Raw genomic sequence first — 24,025 nt, 5'->3', positions numbered from 1 at the left:
CGCTACTCAGAAAAGAAGATTGATACTTGCATATAATCAGCGGCATGTCGCATTAGTCTTTTTTATTTGAACCATTCAAAGATTGATACTTTTGCCAGGGGCGGACCTACAGTGGGGGCAGTGGGGTCAGCTGCCCCCACTCACCCCACCCCCACCCCTTATATAACCCTTGTATGTATATGTGTATATATAGTAGAGGTTTAAGTATAACTATTAAAAAATAGAGAAATGTCAACTGAATGTGGCTTAGCCCAGTTGGCTGGGCGCATGGGTGGCTTGGACGCAGGCCGGGTTTGAATCTCCTTCATTTATTTTCAACATTGCCTTTTCTTATTCTTTCACTATTAACACTATCTTTTCTCATTATTTCACATTTTCACTATTATTAAAAGTGCATATTGCTTCAACACAATAATATAATCTTCATTTATATATTAATAATGAGATGAGATGTGTGATTTATAATGGATCTTTTATTTAAATTATTTTATCAAATTGATTATGTTCATATTTTGTTATGAATAAAAATATAATGTTTTTATGTGTTTTATAATTTTCTTATATCCAATATTATTTATGGCTATACTTTTTAAGTGTTTCATTTTCTTTTTTCTAGTTATCAATTTTACTTTAAAATTTTGCCCCCCGTTGAAAAAAATTCCTGGGTCCGCCAGTGACTTTTGCATACCATCAAAACATTTCCTCAATCATGAACTATATATGAAGCAGCTTCACATAGACTGCAAATTAAAAGGCCATTTAAACACACAAGAAGCTAAGAACTGAAAGAAAACACATGTTTTAGAGTGCAGATCAATGCCCATTGGCCTGCAGTTTCTTCATCGCCTCGAACCTCGGGCCCTTGTCTCCAAACTTGGTGCTTCCATAGTGCTTCAGATAATCTTGGAAGCAGACATTGTTAGGGTACAAGAGCTTTGGTGCAGGAGAAATCATGGCATCAGATGCAGGGTTATAGAAGGTGGCAATGGAGAGTCTGTTCCCATCATTTTGTGCCAACACCCTATGCAGAGTGCTCTTGTACATTCCATTGCTCAGAATCTCCACCTGATCCCCTGTGTTGACAAAGATTCTGTTGTTCTTGGAGGGTGGAATCTTCACCCATTGTTCATCTTTGAAGAACTCGAGGCCGGGGACTTGATCATCCTGCAGCAGCAGAATGATGCCACCTGCATCTGTGTGTTCTCTGAGCCCTCTAACTAGTTCAGGGTTTGGGCATTCTGGGTAGATAGCCACCTTTGTTCCAATAGATTCACCTTTGCTCCCTGAAAATGATTCTTTAATGTGGTTCTTCTCTAGTCCTAGGTTCTCACACATGAGTTCTGAAAGCTCCTCTGCTACCTTCATCAGCTGTTCAATGTACTGCTCCATTGTTTTGCTGTAAATTTCACCAATACATTTTAAGCCAATCCATAGTAACACTATATGTGAGGGGCATGAACGTAAGACGTGTTTCGTCTAAACTAAAAGGTTAAGCTGATACGAGACTACACATTTATATTTGACATAAGTTCCTTGCATTCAATGAAATAGTAGTGGTGCTCTTTGGATATTCATCTAGTGGATAAGAAACATCACTTAAAAGATTTCCTTCCAGTAGTGGGTAGGGTTCAATTCCTGCCACGAAAATGAGGGTTTGAGCTTGGGTTGGCTTCTTTCTATGTAGAAGTGTACAATTTGGTGTTCAGTTTTGAAGCTAAACTGACATGATTTACTTTCTCATGGGCATGGGGCAAGTTTGGGCTTGGGTTGGCTTCCTTCTACGCAGAAGCTAGTGTACAATTTGATTTACTTTCTCATGGGCCTGGGACAAGTTTGGGCTTGGGTTGGCTTCCTTCTATGCGGAAGTGTACAATTTGATTTACCTTTTTATGGGTCTAGGGCAAGTTTGGGCTTGGATTGGCTTCCTTTTACATAGAAGTGTACAATTTGAGGTTGAGTCTCAACTCTCAAAGCTAAATTGGCTCGATTTATCTTCTCATGGGCCTGGGGCAAGTTTGGGCTTAAATTGGACTTCTTATGCGCAGAAGTGTACAGTTCGATATTGTGTCTCGAAACTAAATTAGTTCAATTTACCTCTCCAGGCTGGGGGCGGGTCCATGGGGTTCAATATAGTCCAGTAAATTTGGTTATAAAAAATGAAATAGTAGTGGTGAACTTACCTAAAGTTGTTTGGAAAGTTTTTGAGTTCATTGATGTTGGAAGTTGGATGATGCCAAATGAAGTAAGTGCTTTCCCAGTCTGCATCTCTGATACTCTCTTTCTTATTCTCCACACACTTGACAACATCTGAGGCATAAAACCTTTCCTTCAAGCTGTCTTCATAATGCTGTGTCACCATCTTCTTCACATTCTCCATCAACTCTCTGTCAATTCCATGATTCTCTACCTACATACACACAAACTGGAATAAAAAAACAAAAAAAGCTACCAACAAGAAACTGCAATATAATTAAGATGAGCAAAGGGCACTATAGTTTTTATATATACCATAAAGAATCCCCATCTCTCACAAGCATGGTGGAGAAGTTTCATGGTTTTGCTTCTCTCCTCACCAGCTAGCTTACTGAAGTCAATAACAGGGATCTCCATTTCTCTATCAAGGAATGAATGGAAAAGCAAGTGTGAATGAGGGCTATATATAGCCACAGGAAAGAGGGTTGAAAATTCTTTCTGGTGTCAGTAAAATTTCAAGAAATGACAGTTGCAGTTAAAAAAAAAAAAAAAAAAAAAAGAAGAAGAGATTATTCATGAGTACATTGGGAGTAGCAAAGAGATCCAGGTTCAGTTCATGAACAGCCATGTGATTGGGGTTTTATTTATAGTTTTTAGATTATGAATCAGAAGATGAATGGGTGATATTTGCCTCACTAATCAAACATTTTAACTTCACTTTGCAGGAAAGTTTCCCTGATAAGATGCATCTAGAGCACAATAATGTTACCCTTCCATGTGGGATTATTCTCGAAAGGGTTTGCGCTCCAAACTCGAAAGCTTCCCACCTGTGTCACTGTTCTAGTATTTTAGTGAAAGGATAAATTACGAGATATATCTGAAATAATATTATACATACTCTTAATTTTTATGCCAGTTTTTATCCCAAGCATACATGCATGTCATGTTCTATCTCATTTCGTCAAGAGTGAGCTATTGATTTCTTTTTCTTTTATTTAAATTTATAAACGGTAATTATCATTAAAATTGACTGTCAATTTTACTTTAAACTAAATCAATTAAAATGCGGTCGAGTGCATGTGAGAGTATTCTCCATCTCATTGGAATTTACATGTCAAGTAGGGCTTTTTTAGTAGTTGAAGTTGAATAAGAGAGTGATGAGACATTTCATACCAAATTGGTATAGATTTTTGTTTAATTGTAGTTGATTGGATTGCTAAAAACTGGGGGCGGTTTTGGTTTTGGTATTGAATTCTCGATAATTCGAAGTTGACTGTTGGACCAGCAGCCTCAGATCATCATCATCAATTGCTTAATTTTTGGGTCATTATCACTAACCTTTACTCAACAAATATTATAAGCATATATCTTTGTTTTTTTTTTAATCTTTGAATCTATGACTTTATGACTTAATTGGTCATTCCTTTTTTCAAAAAGAAAAATTTATCATTTCACGGCATATGAGCGTTGTCATGATTTTAACTGGTAAAAGATCACAATATAATAAATCAATTGTTTATAGTTGATCAGTTCAAATCAAGAAAGTCAATAAACAATTCTCATAGAATGTAATTATTAAATTAACTTATTGACTCAACTGAAGTTACCTCTATTTATGTTTATTCTGAATTAATCAAATCATGTGATTCATGTCATGTTTGTAGACAATAAATTAGAATATAGCAAGTAGACTCGGGACTCTCAAATTTACTTCCTACACTCAAATGTTTATGTAGATTATTTTTCTTGATTCCCATAACAAAAGTAAAAAGTGAGAATACAAGTAACCCGATCGGAGTGGTGTTTGAGTTCAATTTGGCTTGTTAATTCCTATTTCCCTTCAATCATGAACTGCTACAGCGCCACCAGTATTGAAATTATATTATTATTATTATTATTATTATTATTTAAAGATGATCTTGAGCTAACCGGGTAATGATTAACAATTACCAATTATCGATCGGTTCATAGCTTTCGACGCCATTTTCTCCGGCCGGCGGCTGCCATGTCCGTCCACCGTCCTTCGCCGCCCTCTCTTTTCGCATGTATCTGCACATACAATTGGTATACTATATGTGTTGGGGCGGGGTTCACACTGCACTTGAACTTGGTTCATGTGTTTGTATTTTATGTTAGGACTTTTTTTATTTTGTGTTATTAAATTTTGTATCTTATGATTTTATAAGTATGAATTATGTACCTAAAACAAATTTATAATTGTGTCTTACGTTATTAATTTACATGTCTTGTGTTGTGAAGTTTTGTATCTATGAACACAAATTATGTACCTAAATCAAATTTGAAAAATAAGTAAATATATGACATGCGTTTGTGTCTTGTGTAATGATTTTTTGTGACTTATGTTATGAAATTATGTTTGAATTTTGTACATCGTCTTTTCAATCTAACTGGGTCCATAATGCTATGCTATGCGTTTTGTGTTGTGATTTTTTATGTTTTGTGTTATGAAATTATGTACCTTACGAATATAGATTCTATACCTCGTTGTTTCAATCCATAATCCATAATGCTAAGTGGACTCCGATCCATGATATAAATTACTTGTGTTGGGGGCAAATTATTGTATAGATCATGATCCACACAGTGTTGTATGGACCATAACAAAAAGTACATTTTTAATTTTTAATATACTAAATGTACATTATTTGTGTATTGGATGTACATATATAATATAATGTACACGCAATACATAAATAATGTACATCTCCTGAATATAATGTATATTTTTAATATATTAAAAATATATTATATTTGTACTGAATGTACATTATTTTACAATATATAAAATATGGTTCATACAGCTTGTGTGGATTATGGTCCACACAATAATGATTTTCCGGGTATGGGCCTAAATTGTGTAATTAATAGGCTTGAGTTTGGGTTGGAACCGACGATCAATTATTATTTTTTCTAAGAAGCATCTTATATAAAGATCGAGTTGTGGATAAATGTTACGGAGTATATCATTAAGTTTATGCTTTTCAATCCAAATTAAATAATTCATATCTTTTTCTTTAAAAAGTGTAGATTTTTTTTTAATACACAAATGCACTTACCCTATTAAATTAACTTTGGTTAAGTTTTTTATTTACTTCTTTTTCTCAAAGGGATACATCTAAACAATGCCCAATTGTATTAAAAAAAAAGTATTGTCATTATTATCATTCAACTAGTTTTACACGCACATTACGCGAATGAGTTAATGTTCAATATTTATAATTAAATAAATATTTAAAAATATATCAATGCAAGATTATATATGAAAAGTTCATACATAAGTAATTTAATGTCGAATTTGTTTATTTAAATATGTAACTCATAGTATATGAATACAATGTAATATAGGAGATTCATTATAATTGTTACTAAATTTTTTTAAAATAGTAACCAAGTATTTTTGTTACAAAGGGTTCTAATATATTTAATGAATGCACATATATACAAGATCAATAGATGAATCGACGGTACTAGTCCTTTATGTGTTTTGCTCAGTGTTCTTTTTTTTTTTTTTTGAACGCCACTAACTCTATTACAATGTAATATAACGCCTCCACTGAGGCTTGAACTTACAACCTCCCATATGGGAGTATGATGCCATTAGACCACAAGGTCTTGGCGTTCAATGTTCATTTAGTTCAACCATTATTGTTGAATAAATTATTGTGGATAAAGAAATTTCTAATTTAAGGAAGTTTGATGTAATAAAAATTTAAAAATTTTAATTATAATTTAACCAAAAGATATTGGGCGATTGGTAAATATGATGTAACCCAAATATCAAAATGCTAAAGAAAGTATTTATTTATTCAACAGTTTGAAGCAACAATTTGTTCTGAACCACTGAAAATACAAACATTGCAATTTACAATATTTTCACTTAGTGTTTTTGAGAATGATTTTCCCCAAAACACTTCTATATTTAAAAAAAAATATATATATATTACTGTAGAGCCATTTCAACTCCTTGAATAACAAGAGCTAGTTTCGCTGGCTTGCCCATCAACGAATAGGCAATCTTAATTTTTAAATTGAAGCATTAAGACTCCTTTTATAGGAGCCTCAAAGCTCCCATGCCACTTTTGCAACTTAATATTTTACATATTTCACAAACGAGCTGAGCCTAATGCAATAAACATTAAAAAAAATATTGGTTAATATGTGTGCATGTGATCGATAAGACAAAATTTTCTATCGGTATTATAATTCAAACACTATATTTATGATATAAAATCAATTTGATGAGAGATGTATATGTAAGTTTTAGGTTTTGAAGTAACATATTCTACTAATTTCTCAACTAAATTAAAAAAAAAAAAAAAAAATCTATGAAACAAAATTGACTAATTATTTTATTATATATATAAAAAAAAATTATACATTTTCTACTAACTTCAAGACTACCGTAGATGTGAAATTGTTTCTATGCAAATATTTTTGTTTAAAATTTAACTCTATTAAACACTTTCGACTATATATATAAATTTTACAAATTACTTTTTTTTATTATTTTCTTTAATATGATATATTTTAATATATTCGTCATTTTAATGCTGGACATATATCTTGCTTAGCTTGATACTTATTTTTGCACAATGCCTATATTGTTGCTAATTTAATTACCTAAAACTCAATGAATATTTATTCATATATTAAACACGTACAAATATTTAATTTATATATATTCAATAAATATTCTATCTTTGTCCCATTTTTATATGTCTAGTTCTTTTTTACGAGACTTGATTAAAATTATTTGTAATTTAATTTTTCATGGCCCTGTTTGGTAAATGAACGTTAGCTGATAGCGGTTAGCTGTTAGCTGATTGAGTTAATTAGATGACATAACTAGTTGATAACATCAGCTGATTGTAGAAAGGTGTTTGGTAAATTAGCTTTTAGCTAATAACTGTTTGGTATAATTTCTTTTCTCAAAAAGCTAATTGAAAAAGTTGCTTTGAGCAACTTTTTGAATTTTAACATTTTAGAGTTACAAAAAGCTAATTAACCAAACACTTATATTGATTTTTTTAACCAAGTCAAACAATTAATAATGATCAAATAAGCCAAAATTGACTGATAAGCTAACTATTTTACCAAGTCAAACAATTAAGAGTGATCAAATAAACTCATTAATTATTCATAAAAGTTTAATTAATTAAGCATACAAACTAGAAAAAGCTTCAATTAGACAGTACACCTGAATTTGAAAAAAAAAATGCTATTAATCTAATTTCACATGTTATTACACTTAACATTTAGGTTATAAGTGATTGTAATGCCACATAATTATATTTGTTGTCTTGGATATCTAATAATAATAATAATAATAATAATAATAATAATAATAATAATAATAATAATAATAATAATAATAATAATAATAATATAAAAATTGAAATATTTAACAATTAAAAATAATAATAATAAGCTTATTCGCCATGGCAGGTCGCTGTAAAAATAATAATAATAAGCTTACTAGCAATATATACAATGATACATGGCATAAGAACAACAGCTTGTTTGTCCCCCTTTACTTGTGCCAAAAGTCAGAGAAATTAATTAGATAGTACTCCGTACTATATATTTGATGAGAAAAACCCTAGATAGCTCATAGCTAGCTAGCTAGGATACCTAGAAATTATGATAACAAGCATGCATGAATCTACCAAAATGTACCTATGTAAAGGATTGGAATATAATCACTCTACCACAACTCTTTTCATTTTTATTTTTATTTTTATTTTTTTGAAAGCCTTTTAATTTTTATTAATACACTTTTTGTATAATTAATTAAATATTTAGAAGCAATATATTAAAATATTTTTAATTTTATTCAAACAATTTTCAATAATAACTTCCAAACTAATTTTATTTAATTAAATATTATTTACAAATATTATAAATATTAATATGTATTTTATTTTATTTAATCAAACATTTGGAAACAATTTCTAAAAAATAATTTTATTCTATTCCAAAAAAAAACCCACAATATAATTTTGAATCTGTTACAATTGTAACAACTAAATATGCAAGTTTGGATAAATTTTTTTTAAAAAAAAATATCAAGAGCTATAAACTCTAAGTGTAATGCACTCTTGCATTTTTGTAAGTTCAATCTTTTAATACTAAATGTGCAATATGTTAATACTAAATGTGTAAACGTGAAAATTTTGAGAAGTGTAGATTTTAGTGTTTCAAGTTTGCATAGTGCATTCAAAAAAAAAAAAAGTTTACATAGTAAAATTAATGATAATTACGAAATACCACCGCACTTTTTTTTTTTTTAATTTGATTTTATCCTTCTGATTTTTCGAGATGTAAAACTGAGATTGATTTTTTATTTTCTCTTAAAAATTTATTCTCATATAATCCTATATATATACACACACACACATACTAAATAATATCCACTTCTTTTGAAACATCGGAGAGGATATGTTGAGGTTGTATAGGATCGAACATAGATTTGTTTACAAGCACCAGTTGTCGTGTTGCACAACATATTACAGATGGTCCATAAAGTGTCCTGATGTGGGTTGTCTCAGGTTGCTTTCCTCACAGCTTTATATATATCCCAACGATATTAACAAAAAGCCGATAATGTATATGTGCAACTTTCTTTTTTGTTGAGAACATGTGCAACTTTCTTGATCACCCAATCCATAACTTCCTACCACCACCTAAACCAATACAAGATAATATATCCATACACTTATTTTTATTTTTTAGTTTATCTAGTGTGTCTATAGTATATATATAATTTTTAGGAATAAGGGTCAAATAGGCCATCGAACTGCACTCAATAATGCAATTAGGCCACCGAACTTCAAAAAGCTACAATTGGGTCCCTGAACTAACAAATTCTATTCAATTAGTCTAATTTGTAGGTTTCCAAGTTGTTAGCAGGTTACCTCTTTTCAAAAAAAAAAATTAATTATTATTTAAAATAATTATTTAATATTAATAATTAAAATTAAAAAAAAAAAAAAAAAAAAAAAAAAAAAAAAAAAAAACAGAGATTGACACGCCGGAGACGAAGAAGGTTTCTTCGTCTCCGGCCATGGAGACGGAGAAATCTTCTTCGTCTCTGGCTGGAGACGAAGAATATCTTCGTCTCCATGGCCGGAGACGAAGAATATCTTCGTCTCCATGGCCGGAGACGAAGAGACTCTTCGTCTCCGGCCATGGAGACGAAGAGTTTCTTCGTCTCCGGCAATGGAGACGGAGTTAACTTCTTCGTCTCTGGCCGGAGACGAAGGAACCTTCTTCGTCTCCGGCCAGAGACGAAGAAATTAACTCCGTCTCCATGGCCGGAGACGAAGAAGGTTTCTTCGTCTCCGGCAGACGGTATCTTTTTTTTTTTTTTTTTTTTTTTTTTTAAATTTTAAATAAGTATTTTAAATAATAATTTTTTAAAAATATTATAAATTAGGGGTGACCTGCTAATAACCTCCAAAACCTACAAATTGGACTAATTGAATAGAATTAGTTAGTTCAGGGAGCTAATTGTTGCTTTTTAAAGTTCGATGGCCTAATTGCATTATTAGGTGCAGTTCGATGGCCTATTTGACCCTTATTCCTAATTTTTATATCTAGATTCACATTAGTCCTGTGTCCCTCACATTAACGGTAATTTTTTTTTACTTTTTTTTGAAATAACATTAGCGGTAATTTGTTGAATATGTCACTTTGCACTCGATTATATTGCACATTTTTCAGTTTAAAGATTTTTTTTTTTTTTTTTTTTTAGTTATGGACTTAACTGCACTATTCATTTCACTTAGGGAGCTTGTTTTTACCCATTTTCTCATAATTTTTGTTAAAGTTTATTATCTTCGGATAATATATTTACTTTCGGAAAGGTGTGACTTGTGAGTCTTTGACCGATTAGTGATGGTGAAAATTTTGTGTGCATAGATATGTATAGTAGTTTGACAAAACTTGAAAATTAAGTTATTAATAAATAAAATAAAATAAATTCTTTTAGGGTAAAGTGAAGTGTTTGAAGGTGAGATCTGACGATCCAAAATGCTCCACATCAAATCAAATAAGAACAATGATTGAGATTGTGGGTCTAATAATAAGAATTTTTCCCAAGTTTACAGGGAAAGGTTCTAGTCTCCTCTTTGGTCCTGCTCCAAATGGTCCAAGTCTGTAACAAACAGAAATGATGACTAGGAATTGTACGTCTGAATGGAATCACAAGAAAACAAGTAAATAAACCCCCCCTCTTGTCCTTTAACTTGCATGCAACAATATCCATAAATAGAAGATATCATTAAAAAAAAAATCCATAAAATAACCTTTACCCTTACAAAACCTTAATTTTTGCCGCTTAACTGCACAACATGCTTTTAATAGATGAAGCGCTTACCAGTGTGTCAAAACTTATAGCAAGTAACAAAGACGCAACTTTATTTTCTTATACTTGCATAACAGTCAGCACTATCTTTCGATGACATGATGCAAGACTTAGCCCTTCAAGCCTCCGCCCAACAAAAATAATGTAATACAACCAAATCTAGTTGATGACGTATGACTAAATTTATTTTGTAATTTAACTATTAGTTTAAACTTTTAACTGATAGTCCAAGTATAATATAGGTTTTTAGTTGATGGAATACTACTTAAGAATAATAGGGATATATAAATTCATTATATATAATTTGTAGATATGGAAACAAATAAATGTGGAACACATAAATGCTGGTGTGAGAAGCAGACAAATATATGTGCTCCACAGTCCACACCATAAACATGCATGTGAACATATATATATATATATATATATATATATATATATATATATATATATATATATATATGTGAGTACAGATCTATACATATATACATACAAATATGTATATAGGAGTATATATATATATATACTTGTCTAGGTGAAAAGGCTTAGCTTTAATTAACAAGGCCTGGCCTGCATCCAGGTTGGTACATTGGTCACAATCTCTTAAAAGTGAATGTACTATGTGAAAATGACAGAAAATTTTTCCAGAGAGAACATAAAGTAGTCTTAATTAAAGTGCATAAATTAGGTTATTTCAAGTATCAAGCCCTTTGTTTTTTCAGCAAATTAATTAAAATAAGCTCCTAATTAATAAGTGAAACAAATTGAAGATTAGTGGAATTAAAGAATATAATGTAATTCATGGTCACAGCCACAAGCCCACAATGCTATTGAAAATACACAAACTACATACATACCGACCTAGGAGGTGCCTAGATAATTAACGGTTACAAATTTTTCAAAATACTTGTACACGGGTATCTGTAACAAGTCGATTCTGACCTATATCTCCCAGCTAGTAGGAATCAAACTAACCCTACACATTGTGAGTGCCGACGAAACAAACAGATTGGTGGACCAGATGAGCTGTGCAATGGAGAAAATTTTCAGCAAATTAATTAAATTAAGCTCCTAATTAATAAGTCAAACAAATTGAAGATTAGTGGAATTCAAGAATGTAATTCATGGTCACAGCCACAATGCTATTGAAGATACACAAACTACATACATACATACCGACCTAGGAGGTGCCCAATTAACGGTTTACTGATTTTTCAAAGTGCTTGTACACTGGTACCTGTAATAAGTCGATTCTGACCTATACCTCCCAGCTAGTAGGAATCAAACTAACCCTACACTTTGTGGGTGCCCACGAATTGAAACAAACAGATTGGTCGACCAGATGAGCTGTACGTGCAATGGAGAAAGCTAGAAGGTATTATTGTTGCCCACATTCTTATTGGGAGCTCCAATGGTGAGCTCCAAATCAAGAACTGCATTTGATGAAGAAGAACCAGTGGATGATGATGACATTATAACCCTGGAATTGAGGGCTTTTCCAGCTGCATTATTATCATGAGCCTGCAAGAAAGAAGGTGAAGAGTGCTTGTTTGGGGTCTGTTCTTGATCATCATCTTCTTCCTGCTGTGATTTGATGCTGTGCAGCTCCACCATGTCGAAGAGGCTAGCACGGCGGCGATTCTTGCTGTTATTGTTACTATTTAGACCGCTCTGTGATCTGAGAAAATACTTCTGAGCATGACTGGCAACCTGGGTTGGAGTCCTTGTAGTCACAAAGTTTCTGGAAATCCCTCTCCAGTCTCCCTTTCCTAGTCTTTCTAGTCCAATTAAGAATGTCCTGTGTTCCTCTTCTGTCCATGGAACTCCTGTTCCAAAAACCCACACAACATTAATCACTATCATTAACACATAATACTAAATATTATCTATCCTAGCATGATTAGTGTTGGGCAGAGGCCCGAGAAGGGCCAAGTCCAGCACCAGGTAACTAAGAGATTGTTGCCAGTCCAGCACGGGATGCATGCTACACAAATATAAAGAAATAAAGTTGCGCATTTACTATTACGTATAGCTTTTGGCGTTGTGGCAAACGTTGGATACTAACAATTAGAACAATAGAATCCTTACTATAGTACCTTTCTTCTTTTCTTTATTAGCTTCAAAAATGGTGGCATCAGAAGCTGGGTAGGTAAGAGATGTCTTCTCTGCAGAGATTTCATTGGCAGAAAAGTGGGGAGAAGACAGAGATGAAGAAGAAGACAAGCAATCCAAGCTGCAACTTTTCTTCATCATGGCAGAGGAAGAAGAAGAGGAAGAGATTTCAAGTTCAACTCCAAAAAGCCTCAGCCCTCCCACATTAACACTGCTGCTGCTGCTGTGATGATGATGATGGTGATGATGATGATGATGGGAAGGTTTGAGAGTGGTGCAAGTTCTTGAATTGTGGCCAGCACTTCCACAAAGTGAGCATTTTCTTCCCATTTTTCAGAAGCTACCTAAATCATCCTCATAACATTCACAAAAAAATGGAGATGATGAAGAGAGAGAGAGAGAGGTGTGGTGTAGTGGGAGACAGGTATTTAAAATGGGATAATTTAACTTGTACTCCCTCAGGTTTTATGCCACTATTCTTTAGACACCCTCTTATTTCTCAAGTTATTCCCAACACCTTATAGGCAACTCAGTTAGTTTCTAGGTGGTAAATTACGGGCAAAGACATATGATTGAAACCTAACAGTTGCGTGTGAAAGTTTTACCTAATTTAGTGGGCTCCTTGTGGGCCTGCACTATGATCCTCGCGCCCTACCTAATGAGGGCAAATTATGCTGTAGAACCGTGTCCACCTTGCAAGGTGGACACAGTTCTAAAACTATTTCATAATTGTGAATATAAAGTTCAAAAATTATGAACATAAGGTTCTATAATTATGAACATAGAGTTCTATAATTATGAACATAGAGTTTTGTAATTGTGAATATAGAGTTCAATAATTGTGAATATGAAGTTCAAAAATTATGAACATAGAGTTCAGTAATTATGAACATAGAGTTCTGTAATTGTGAATATAGAGTTCAATAATTGTGAATATGAAGTTCAAAAATTATGAACATAGAGTTTTATAATTATGAACATAGAGTTCAGTAATTATGAGCATGCAAGGTGGACATGGTTCCACGACATAACAATTGCCTAATGAGCCACTAAGTCATATATTGATTTATCCCTTTACTATTCTATCAGGTCGGGGGTGGGGGCAAAGAAATTTCACCTTTAGTAGCAAGTTTAATTCTTACTTGAAAAAAAAAAAAAAAAAAAAAAAAAAACAGATCCAGAGCTCACTATTTAAGTATTTAATATATGTATATGAAATAATCAATCAATTTTACAATTGCATTAATAATAATTTACTTACCAACTATCTCTAACGACTCGATTAATAAATAATATTATCACATTTAGAATATATAGTTGAAGTGTGATTTATGAGAATATTGGGATGTATATGCAAAGAATGAGAAAATATATGATTGGATGGAAGTTGATTGTTTTTTGTTGGATATTTTTTATCCAGCTTGAAAAAGAAAGCAACAACCTAACTGGCCTCTCTTTCTTTCAAGAAAGACAAGGAAACAACAAATACAACCTTATCTCACACGAGATAAAATGTTCAACTTTTTCTTTCTAAATTCCACAATGATATTATCTGTATTATTAAATTATTCCTTCTTTTTTTTTTTTTTTTTTTTTTTTTGTTTAATCATAGCGCAGATCGAGGGATCCCCTGGAATTCAATGGTTCAAATATATATATAGTCATTATTTTTTTTAAAAAAAAATTCTTACATGATATATATTTATGAGAAAATGACACTTTTCTTCTCTAAATTATAGGCTTATAACACTTTTTCTCCTTGGATTATTTATGTATTCACATTTGCTCCCTTAATTATTTTAAAAGTGACAGTTTTTTCCCTTTGATGTTAAATAGACATTTTTACCTTTTTTTTTTTTTTTTTTTGAATGTTACTGGCCCTATTACATTGTAGTATCTGTTCATATACTTTCTCAACCTACTGAAACACAAAGAACCAATAACGCCTCCACTGAGGCTCGAACTCGTAACCTTCCAAATGGAAGTCCAACCCGGGTACCATTAGACATTTTTACCTTTAAAATAATTATTTCATATATTTTTCTTCTCCAACAAATTATTGCTTATATGTAGAGATGACAACGGTTCGATTTGAACCGAACTGAACATTATAGTAATCGAACTGAAACAGTAGAGACAGTTCTTGTTACGATTCAGAACCGAAAAAAAATAAATAAAAGAAAATAATTGTTGAATTTAGTTATTTTTTAAAATAGAAAATAGAATATACAAAAATAAATAAATAAATAAATTTTGGGAAAAGGGTCAAATAGGCCCCTGAACATTACTCAAGGAGTCAATTAGGCCCTTGAACTTTCAAAATGTGCAATCAAGCCCTTAAATATATTATTTTAGGGCAATATGGCCCAAAAACCGATTGGTAACCTACAATTATAGGTCAAAAAGATTCCAGCGAACCTCCGACAACATTCCAGCAAAAAACCGACGAAACGTTCGCCGACGTCATTTGGCTGCCATCTAGGCAACCAGTTTGGTTGCCTTCTCCGGCGAAGGAAAAGGCTGACCAAAGCAGTTGGTCTGCCTTCTCCTTCGCCGGAGATGGCAGCCAAATGACGTCGAAGAACATTTTGCCGGAATGTTGTCGGAGGTTCACCGGAAGGTCGCCGGAATCCTTTTGACCTGTAATTGTAGGTCACCAATCGGTTTTTGGGCCCCATTTCTCTAAAATAATATGTTTAAGGGTTTAATTGCAACTTTTGAAAGTTCAAGGGCCTAATTGACTCCTTGAGTAATGTTCAGGGGCCTATTTGACCCTTTTCCCATAAATTTTGAACTGGCGGTTCAAACCGAAACTGGAATCAAAATAAATGAAAATCCGAACCGAATAGATTTATAAACACCGTTTGTAAATGATAAATCTATTCGGCTCTCGTTCACATTTATGCTGATTCCAGTTTCGGTTTGAACCGCCTGTTCAAAATTTATTTATTTATTTATTTTTGTAAATTATATTTTTTTATTTTAAAATAATCTAAATGCATTCACACTTTGGAGGGAAAATTTTGTAGTTAGATTCTGCTTTATTATTATTATTATTATTATTATTATTATTATTATTATATAAAGATATAAAGATTTTGTTCAATTTAGTCCATATACTTTAAAAAATGAAACAATTAAGAACAATAGCTGATGTGCTGCTAACATCATCTTTACCATGTCATCATACTTACATGCCAACCATATATTATTTTATAAATATTTAAAATTAATTATTTTTACCACTAATATAATATGTCCAAAATAAATACATAAATATTTGCCTATAACAAAATTTGAATGCCTAACCCCTTACATAGAGAAGGCACTCACTACCACTTTACTACTATCTTATCTTGTAAATTTAATGTAAAGAATAATTAAGTACCATTATAAATTAGTATTTGTAGAAAATTTTAGTTCTAATAAAAATTTTCCTAAAATTTAGAACAAATTGATAAGTAAAATTTTTAAAAATTATGTTAATAAAAAATAAATAATGATGATAAATATGTAATATTTTAATTTATTATGATTTATAATAATATTTTAATAAGTGACGTTTTTATATAGTGTATTAAAATGCATATTACTTATTAGTTTATCAAAAAAATTATTAACATTAATAAAATTTTATTTACGCATTGCTAATGTTAATTTATTTTATTTGAATAAATTAAGTCATGTGTACTTCAATATAAATTTAAAAAATTTATTTGTTAAAAAAACCCTTTATAATCACTCACCGCTTATTTTAAATTAGTTAATTGAAGGTAACTTTAAAAACAAGGACTCAATTACACTACTTTTGTAAATTTAAGAATCTATTTAGAAGTTTTTTCAAATTTGAATTTTTGGGTGTAAATCACCGCCCCGTTGGGTTAAAAAAAACCCCACAGTAGCAATTTATTAGGTCCTACCGGGAGTCGAACCCAGGTCGCTGGATTCAAAGTCCAGAGTGCTAACCACTACACCATAGAACCATTTGCTTCAAATTTGATGACTTAACTATTATTTTGAGAAGTTTCCCCAAAAAAAAAAAAATGATTGTTTTGATAAAAGTTGCGGACATATTTGATCATTTTCCCATTTATATATTACATGCTCCATAGAAATAAATATGGTCAAATTAAAAATTAATAACTAAAAATAATGTCACAAATCACAATTAGTCATAAGACCCAAAAGTGAAAATTTATCAATTATTTTAATGCATTTTATCCTTATCTTCCTAGACTAGAAAATAATATCCTTCTTACATTCATTATCATTATCCCATATGAAATTGACAATTGACAAATATAATAATAGATTAATAGGTAAATGGCTTTCTGATCAAGATATTATCACTTTTGTCCCTTAACTATTATTCATTTTTTACGTTTGGTATCCAATTATTAATTTTGCCACATTTAGAGCGCAAATATGCTTTTGTTACCACATTTGATTTTACCGACCAAATCTCCAACAACTACTTTTCGAAAAATGTAACTTTTTCTCATTCAAAGTTTAGTGGACAAACAGTAACTTCTAAAGCTCCACAAGATCAAACATAAGAGAAACAACACCAAGAAAGTTCCAAGGTTTGAATCATAGAAACACACACAAATCCTATGAAAATACCTTGTCTGTCATCTACAAGCCAAGAATGAACCTTGCTTTTATGAAACAATGCCGAATGTTATGAAAACCATGAAATAAAAACGCCTTCACATAGAGATCACAATAAAGATGTTGAAAAGTATGTCCAAGAAGACTTATATGATACATGAAGTCCTTCGAAACTTTGATCTGTCAATTTTCTGAACTCGCGCTGATATGTATTGTGATCGAGATAAACATGTCTACACCAGATGGGCAATTGGCCATCGGGTTTTGTGTCGAGTACAGCGGGCGCATGTATGTTATCTTTCCATCTTTCCTTGTGTAGAAGTAGTAAAGATGGTCTCGTTTAAAACCTCGATGCTCCCACCAAGCCAAAATTTACACCTAAGGCAAATACGAGCAATGCAATCTGCAAGAAGAGGCAAACGAACTTCCTAATCAATGCAATTCTGAACATTCAAATAGGGTAGGATTGGAAATTCCCGACAATGAAGATGCGTTTTATATATAGGTTTAGGTTTAAACCCTAAATGCCTAAACCTGAGGGCCCCTCACCCCCTGGAATTGCGAGAGGAGGTAAATCGCGGGATGTGCCTTATGGACACAGGGTCTGAGTGCTTGCTTTTTGCCCCAAGGCTAAGATCCTCCTCCATTGAGGATTCGATTATTCGAACCCGGGTATTTGATGCGTTTTATATATGTAGCTTCAGGTTGTGTTGTTATTCGTACAAATAAAAAGAAATGAACTATAGATTTTTGTGCGGCAAAAAAGTGTATATAGACTTACAGTGCAAAGATGCTAAGTTTCATTCCAAGTTCGGAACTTGCAAATGCCACGACGACTCTCCACAAAAGAATCTCGTATAGATTTCACCATAGAGGAAACAGCTGGCACAAGGATCAGCTCCTCATGCTGCTCCTGAAAATTTAAGGCCGTCTTTTGACGTAAATACATACATCCATACATCTATACACACGTATACATATATATGAGCGTGCACACACTTTAAGTTGCAAATATTTGAGTAATTTAATACCACTTCAGCTAGTCGATCTTCAAAACTCCCGGAATCAGCACCAGCTGTCATGAATATCTTTCTATAAGCAGATCTGAGACTCCTTATCTGAATCCATGCAGGAAAAATATAATAGAAGACAGCCTTATAACTTACTGCCGGTATATATTTGACTATAGCAAAGCACATTTGCTGTCAACTAGTAAATTAAACCCGAACAGTGATTTCCAGAAAAATTTCAACAATATACATATAATTTCTTCGGTTTAAACAAACCTCCATCACAGAGAATCCACGGCGACGAAGACCTTCTAGATTTAATCCACGAAGCTCAGCTCTTTCACCAGACACCATCGTGTACTTTGGAACATCTTGGGAAACCTAGAATGTGCAGATAATCAGCCTTGTAAAATGAAAAGTTTCCCAATATTCAAAGTTTACTTTTGATGGGCTCCAAGCAACACGTGGGCCATAGTCTCCGGTGACACGGAGATTCAAACCCATGACCTTTGGCATAGCTCTGACACCAAATTAAAGCATGTGCTTCATCTCAACAAAAAGCTTAAGCTGATAGTTGGATTGCACATTTATGTTTATATATATTATATGCTCAACATGGAAAACATTAGAAAATAATCTTACCACCGAGCCACCACCAATGAAGGAAAATGAACCAATATGACAAAATTGATGGACCACCGTGGCTCCTGCAGTGTGGGTATAGTCCTACGTAAAAAAAAACATTCAATCCCTATTAAGACAAAGCTCCTTCGTTTAAATTGTTATTCTTAAACAAAGCTCCACCTTATTGCAATGAATTACCTCGACTACAACATGCCCGGCCAAAAGTGTATTATTCGCCAAAATGTTGTTGTTACCCACTTTGCAGTCGTGAGCTATATGACAAGAGCCCATAATAAGATTGCTATCACCTATGACCTGCTTAGTTAGTTCTCAATAGAACATAAGTATATCACGAACTTAAGCATTCTGTCGGTTTTCAAATATTAACAAGCATGCTGCATACCGTTTTATCACAAGGCTTTGAAGATCGATGGATGGATGTATGCTCCCTGATCTCGTTATTATCACCAACCTCGAGGAAGCATTCACTCCCCAGCTAAAGCAATTAAAAACAACAAAAACAATAAAACAAATACGTTTAAAATTGTGATTAAGAGAAATTGATATTCAAAGTGCACCAAACAGAAGACATGAACCTTATATTTCAAATCCTGGCATTTTACACCAACAATAGCATGATGTCCGATTACATTATTGCTCCCAATGATGGTGTAACCGGGAAGATCGTCTCCAACCACAGCACCACTGCTAGATATAGGCATGTTAAACTTTGAAAGGAAGAACCAAAACTAACGAAATATGATCTACTAAAGGAGATAGATAGAAGCTTCAAATATACGTCATCAAAGTACAATTCTCCCCAAGAATAGTCTTTCCAAAGATGTGGCTCCCAGGGTATAGCTGACAGGCATTCCCCAACTTCACAGAAGCACCAATGGTACAGAATGGACCGATCGCCACTCCCTACACACGCACAACACTTGTTTTACCACTGTGCCAACAGGCTATGATTCACGTAGAAGCAACATCTAACATTAAGGTTGGCCTCAAGAAACAAACTAATTAAGTCAGCAAAAATGACAATGTGATTGTTATATGACACTAAATCCCAAAGGACAAAAAAAAACACCCTGATCAATTCTATGTCAATTTCTTGCAAAATTAATATCATAATTTCACTCTCAATACAACACACAATCTATCTACAAGAATATCATAAAATCTATGGAGTAACTCACTTCTTTTAAGTTCATATGTGTCATTACTTGGACACCCATGTCTCAAGTTGATACTATGACTATCTCTGGTGATCAAGATTGCACATTTGCTTTAAAATATGGAGATGCAAAGCATTAGATCAATAAAAATGAAAACTTTTCAATTATTCCTACAATGGGCAACTTCTTCTTTGATGATATACTCCCCAAAAAACAGCACAAAATGTACATAAAATCTAAGCTCCCACCCCACCTCAAAAAGAAGGAGAAGAAGAATCGTGTACCTCTCCAAGAACGGCACTGGGGTGGACAAGTGCAGATGGGTGAACGAAAGTGGGTTTTTTCTCCGCAGTATCCTTAGCTTTATCGTCCTCCGAAACATCTGAATTCAAACAAATGATTAGAATTTCAATTCTTGAAGTTTCAGAAATTCATAACTAGAGAGGGAACTGAGAAGGGGTGTTTGCCGGGGGGGAGCTTTACGCGCCACCGTAGATGAAAGCCGGTGCAGAGGCAGAGAGAATGCTTTGAGACTGAGAGCGAATGAGAGCTGCCGCTGGCTGCGGGCGCAGAGAAGTGAACACATTTTACTCGCAAAATTTGAGGGTCTAATTCTAATTTAAATTTACTTATAGGACCACCAAGAAACTATTTAGGGAAAAAAATAAATAAGAAAATTTCAATTTTGGTCCATTGACTATTAGTGGTGTGTTAATTGCAGCACTTGACTATTAAAACTGTTAATGTAGTACCTTAATTATGCGATTTCTATCAATTTTGGTCACGCCGGCCAAATTAATGGCGAATTTTCACCGGAAAGATGGTAGTCAAACATTTCTCTGATTTGGCAGGGACAAATAAGGAATTTCAGGTTGCTAATATGGTTGGTCTGTCCGGGTTGTTGACCTTGAAGCTACCCGACCCAAATGAATTGGAATATACCCGCTTAATTGATGAATTCCCTTCGATAACCCGACCTGTGAAACCTAATTGAATCGAAGAAGCAAGGAAGCACCAGTGAAGAGGACGTTGAGTTGAGAGAAACCTCCAGTGAAGAGATTCAGACTCCATCGACGAAGGAAGAAACCCTCGTGCTGCATACCAGGAAGTATTTCAGGAAGAAGGACGCGCTGCATACGAGGAACTTTAATGGCTGTCAGTGGTAAGTATTTCATTTTACTTTACTTAAGTTGTCTGAATTTGGTAGGGGGTGTGAGGGTGCTTTAAATATGCTCAATAACCTACATGTGGGGACCAATTTTGAGATTGGAGTTGATTGTTCAGTTCAGTGTTTTCAGCAGTTGTTATTGTGCTTTAAATATTCTCAGAAACTTACATGTGGGGACCAGATTAAGCTTAAAGTTGGGTGTTCATTTGAGTGCTGAGTGGGTGTTGTGGCATCTGTTGATATATTATTGTTTGTGGGGACCAAAATGTTTATGCCTTTGTTGTGTTCTGTGTATATGCTAAGCTATGTGGGACCACTATGTCTGTGTTTGAAAATTAATTCAGGAGTACTTATATGCTGTTTATGTAGTTATTTTATTATTTAGCTGCTTTACAGGAGAGGATCTTGGCCCTTTTCATGTGTTTATCTTCCATAATGGTGTAATTAATTGGCAAGGTGAAACTAAATACATGGGGGGTGATGTAGAAATCTATGAGAAGGTGCAAGCTAAGGATCTCTGTATACAATTCTTTAAGGATAAGATTGAAGATCTAGGGTATTCTTCAATAGGAGCATACATTTATCATGGTGGACATGATATTTGTAAGTTACTACAAAATGATATAGATGTAGAAAACTGTCTAAGAGAAGCAGAGGATGAAGGTAAAATGTTGGAGATTTGGGTAGAAACTATGGATGAAAATGATTTTTTTTCCAGCTGAAGTTGAGTTTGAGGGTGAATTGGAAAGTGAGTTAGAGGTTGAGGTTGAGTGTTTGAATAATGAGGCTGATTTATCCATTAATGAGGCAGAGTTATCAATGAGTGACGCTGAGTTATCAATGAGTGAGGCAGAGTTAACCATGAATGAACCAGAGGTGAACATGAATGAAGCACAGTTAACCAGGATTGATCCAGAGTTAACAAAAGAAGAGGAAGAACACTGTCAAATTGTGTCATATGATTGGGATGATATTCAGTTTTCAGATGATGCATCTGTAGTTGAATCTGACAGTGATGGGGAAAGTAAATGGCCTGTGTTCAGAGAAGCTACTGACATGAGTGATCCAGAGTTTAAATTAGGCATGACCTTTGCTTCTAAGAAACAATTTAGAGAAGCAGTGCAGAATTATGGTTTCAAAAATGGGAAAGATATCAGAACTGTTAGAAATGATGCTTTGAGGGTTATAGTTGAGTGCTCACAGGATGGTTGTCCTTGGAGAATAGGACTGAGGAAAGTGTTGCACTCACATGCTTGGAGGATTTTGTACATGGTTAATGTGCATGAAGGTTGTTCTTGGATTTGGGAGAACAAAATGGTAAAAGCTGCTGTGGTTGCAAAGAGGTGGGCCAAACAACTGAATAACAACCCTGAATGGATGATGAAAAAATTCAGGGATACAGTTACAAGTGATGAGGGGTTTTATTTAAGTGATCAACAAGCCTACAGGGCAATGTGGAAAGCCAAGAAACAGAGAATTGGTGATGCTGAAGACAACTTCAAGAAGATATGGAGCTACTGTGCTGAAATGGACAGGACAAACCCTAGGAGTAGGTATAAGGTGAAGCTGAGTGACTTGCAAGATGGGATTACTGGCCAGGAAAGATTCATAAGGATGTACATTTGCTGGGATGCTTCCAAACAAGGATTCAGACATTGTAGACCTCTAATAGGTGTGGATGGATGTCATTTGAGAAGTGGATCTGGTGGGATGCTCCTGACTGCAGTGGGTGTTGATGCTAATAACAGTATTTTCCCACTTGCCTATGCTATTGTTGAAGGGGAAAGGATGGAGTCTTGGTCTTGGTTTCTAAAGTTCCTAGCTGAAGACTTGGGGATAACAAAGGATAGAGAACAGGAGTTTACCTTTATAAGTGATAAGCAGAAAGGATTGCTGCCAGCATTTGAAGAAATTATACCTGGTGTGGAGCACAGGTTTTGTGTGAGGCATCTGCACTCAAACATGAAAGTTGTAGGTTTCCAAGGGAAGGCATTGAAGGATGCTCTGTGGGAATGTGCTAGGGCAACAACTAGGAATTCTTATACAATTGCACTAAGGAAGCTTAGGGTCTTAGATGAAGCAGCTTATCAGTGGTTGGGTGACAAGTCTCCCACAGAGTGGACTAGGTCTCACTTCTCAACCCACACTCACTGTGATATGTTGGTAAACAACATATGTGAGTCATTCAATGCAGCATTACTTGGTGCTAGGGACCAACCAATCATAGACTGCCTAGAGAGTATAAGGAAAATGTTAATGGCCAAGTTTTTTGAGAACAGACAAAAAGCATCTGAATGGAAGTCAATGATTTGTCCATCAATTGTGGGGAAATTGAAGAAGATAGAGAAGCATGCTTCAGGGTGTTTGGCCACTCAAAGTGACTTCTTCAAATTTGAGGTGCAACAGTTATATGGGCCCCAACATCAGGTGGATCTGGAAAGGAAAACTTGCTCATGTAGGGTTTGGGATTTGACTGGGATTCCTTGCAAGCATGCCATCTGTTGTATTTGGAAGAAATATGGGCAAGGAGCACACTATAATTATGTTCATCCCTGTTATTCCAAGGAAACTTATCTGGTTAGCACAGAACCCCCACTGCCACCTATCTATTCTGCAAGGGTTGGAAGACCAAAAAAGCTTAGATTGAGATCTGGTGGAGAGGTTGAGACAAAGCTGAGTGAAGATGGCTTCAAAGTCTCTAGAAAGCATATCTTACACTGTGTTATTGTTTTACTTGAAACTT

General features: G+C 33.8%; 3 protein-coding genes and 1 non-coding gene across 6 annotated transcripts; all 4 read right to left on the bottom strand.

The window, feature by feature from the left end:
* Nucleotides 1–734: 734 nt before the first annotated feature.
* LOC109186912 (1-aminocyclopropane-1-carboxylate oxidase 1) lies at nt 735–2,649 on the bottom strand. The gene is made up of 3 exons (XM_019337101.1): nt 2,509–2,649; nt 2,181–2,407; nt 735–1,396 (listed from the first exon to the last, which is right to left on the bottom strand). Exons 1-3 carry the CDS (start codon nt 2,608–2,610, stop codon nt 814–816), a joined length of 912 nt encoding a protein of 303 aa, XP_019192646.1. The 5' UTR covers nt 2,611–2,649; the 3' UTR covers nt 735–813.
* Nucleotides 2,650–11,359: 8,710 nt separating this feature from the next.
* LOC109186930 (transcription factor MYB1R1-like) lies at nt 11,360–13,130 on the bottom strand. Its single transcript, XM_019337127.1, has 3 exons — nt 12,676–13,130; nt 11,969–12,405; nt 11,360–11,632 (listed from the first exon to the last, which is right to left on the bottom strand). The coding sequence occupies exons 1-3, from the start codon at nt 13,019–13,021 to the stop codon at nt 11,522–11,524; spliced, it is 894 nt and encodes a 297-aa protein (XP_019192672.1). The 5' UTR covers nt 13,022–13,130; the 3' UTR covers nt 11,360–11,521.
* A 3,472-nt stretch (nt 13,131–16,602) lies between these two features.
* On the bottom strand, nt 16,603–16,674 carry TRNAQ-UUG. Its single transcript has one exon. It is a non-coding gene; the product is annotated as a tRNA-Gln (tRNA).
* Nucleotides 16,675–17,209: 535 nt separating this feature from the next.
* On the bottom strand, nt 17,210–20,718 carry LOC109186929 (probable acyl-[acyl-carrier-protein]--UDP-N-acetylglucosamine O-acyltransferase, mitochondrial). Of its 3 annotated transcripts, none has more exons than XM_019337125.1 (11): nt 20,598–20,718; nt 20,399–20,496; nt 19,736–19,860; nt 19,533–19,641; nt 19,340–19,432; nt 19,135–19,251; nt 18,955–19,038; nt 18,589–18,693; nt 18,334–18,420; nt 18,080–18,215; nt 17,210–17,705 (listed from the first exon to the last, which is right to left on the bottom strand). In XM_019337125.1, exons 1-10 carry the CDS (start codon nt 20,698–20,700, stop codon nt 18,096–18,098), a joined length of 1,041 nt encoding a protein of 346 aa, XP_019192670.1. In that variant the 5' UTR covers nt 20,701–20,718; the 3' UTR covers nt 17,210–17,705; nt 18,080–18,095. The 3 variants fall into 3 exon arrangements, with proteins under 3 accessions (XP_019192670.1, XP_019192671.1, XP_019192669.1); XM_019337126.1 differs by having other exon boundaries at nt 17,210–17,680; nt 18,084–18,215; XM_019337124.1 differs by having other exon boundaries at nt 18,084–18,215; nt 20,598–20,717.
* Nucleotides 20,719–24,025: the final 3,307 nt, after the last annotated feature.

This window comes from Ipomoea nil, unplaced genomic scaffold (genome assembly GCF_001879475.1).
Source record: "Ipomoea nil cultivar Tokyo-kokei standard unplaced genomic scaffold, Asagao_1.1 scaffold1407, whole genome shotgun sequence".
In the NCBI taxonomy this organism is placed as follows: Eukaryota; Viridiplantae; Streptophyta; class Magnoliopsida; order Solanales; family Convolvulaceae; genus Ipomoea; species Ipomoea nil.
The sequence above is the reverse complement of the archived record's forward strand: the minus strand, read 5'-3'. Positions and strand labels throughout refer to the sequence as shown.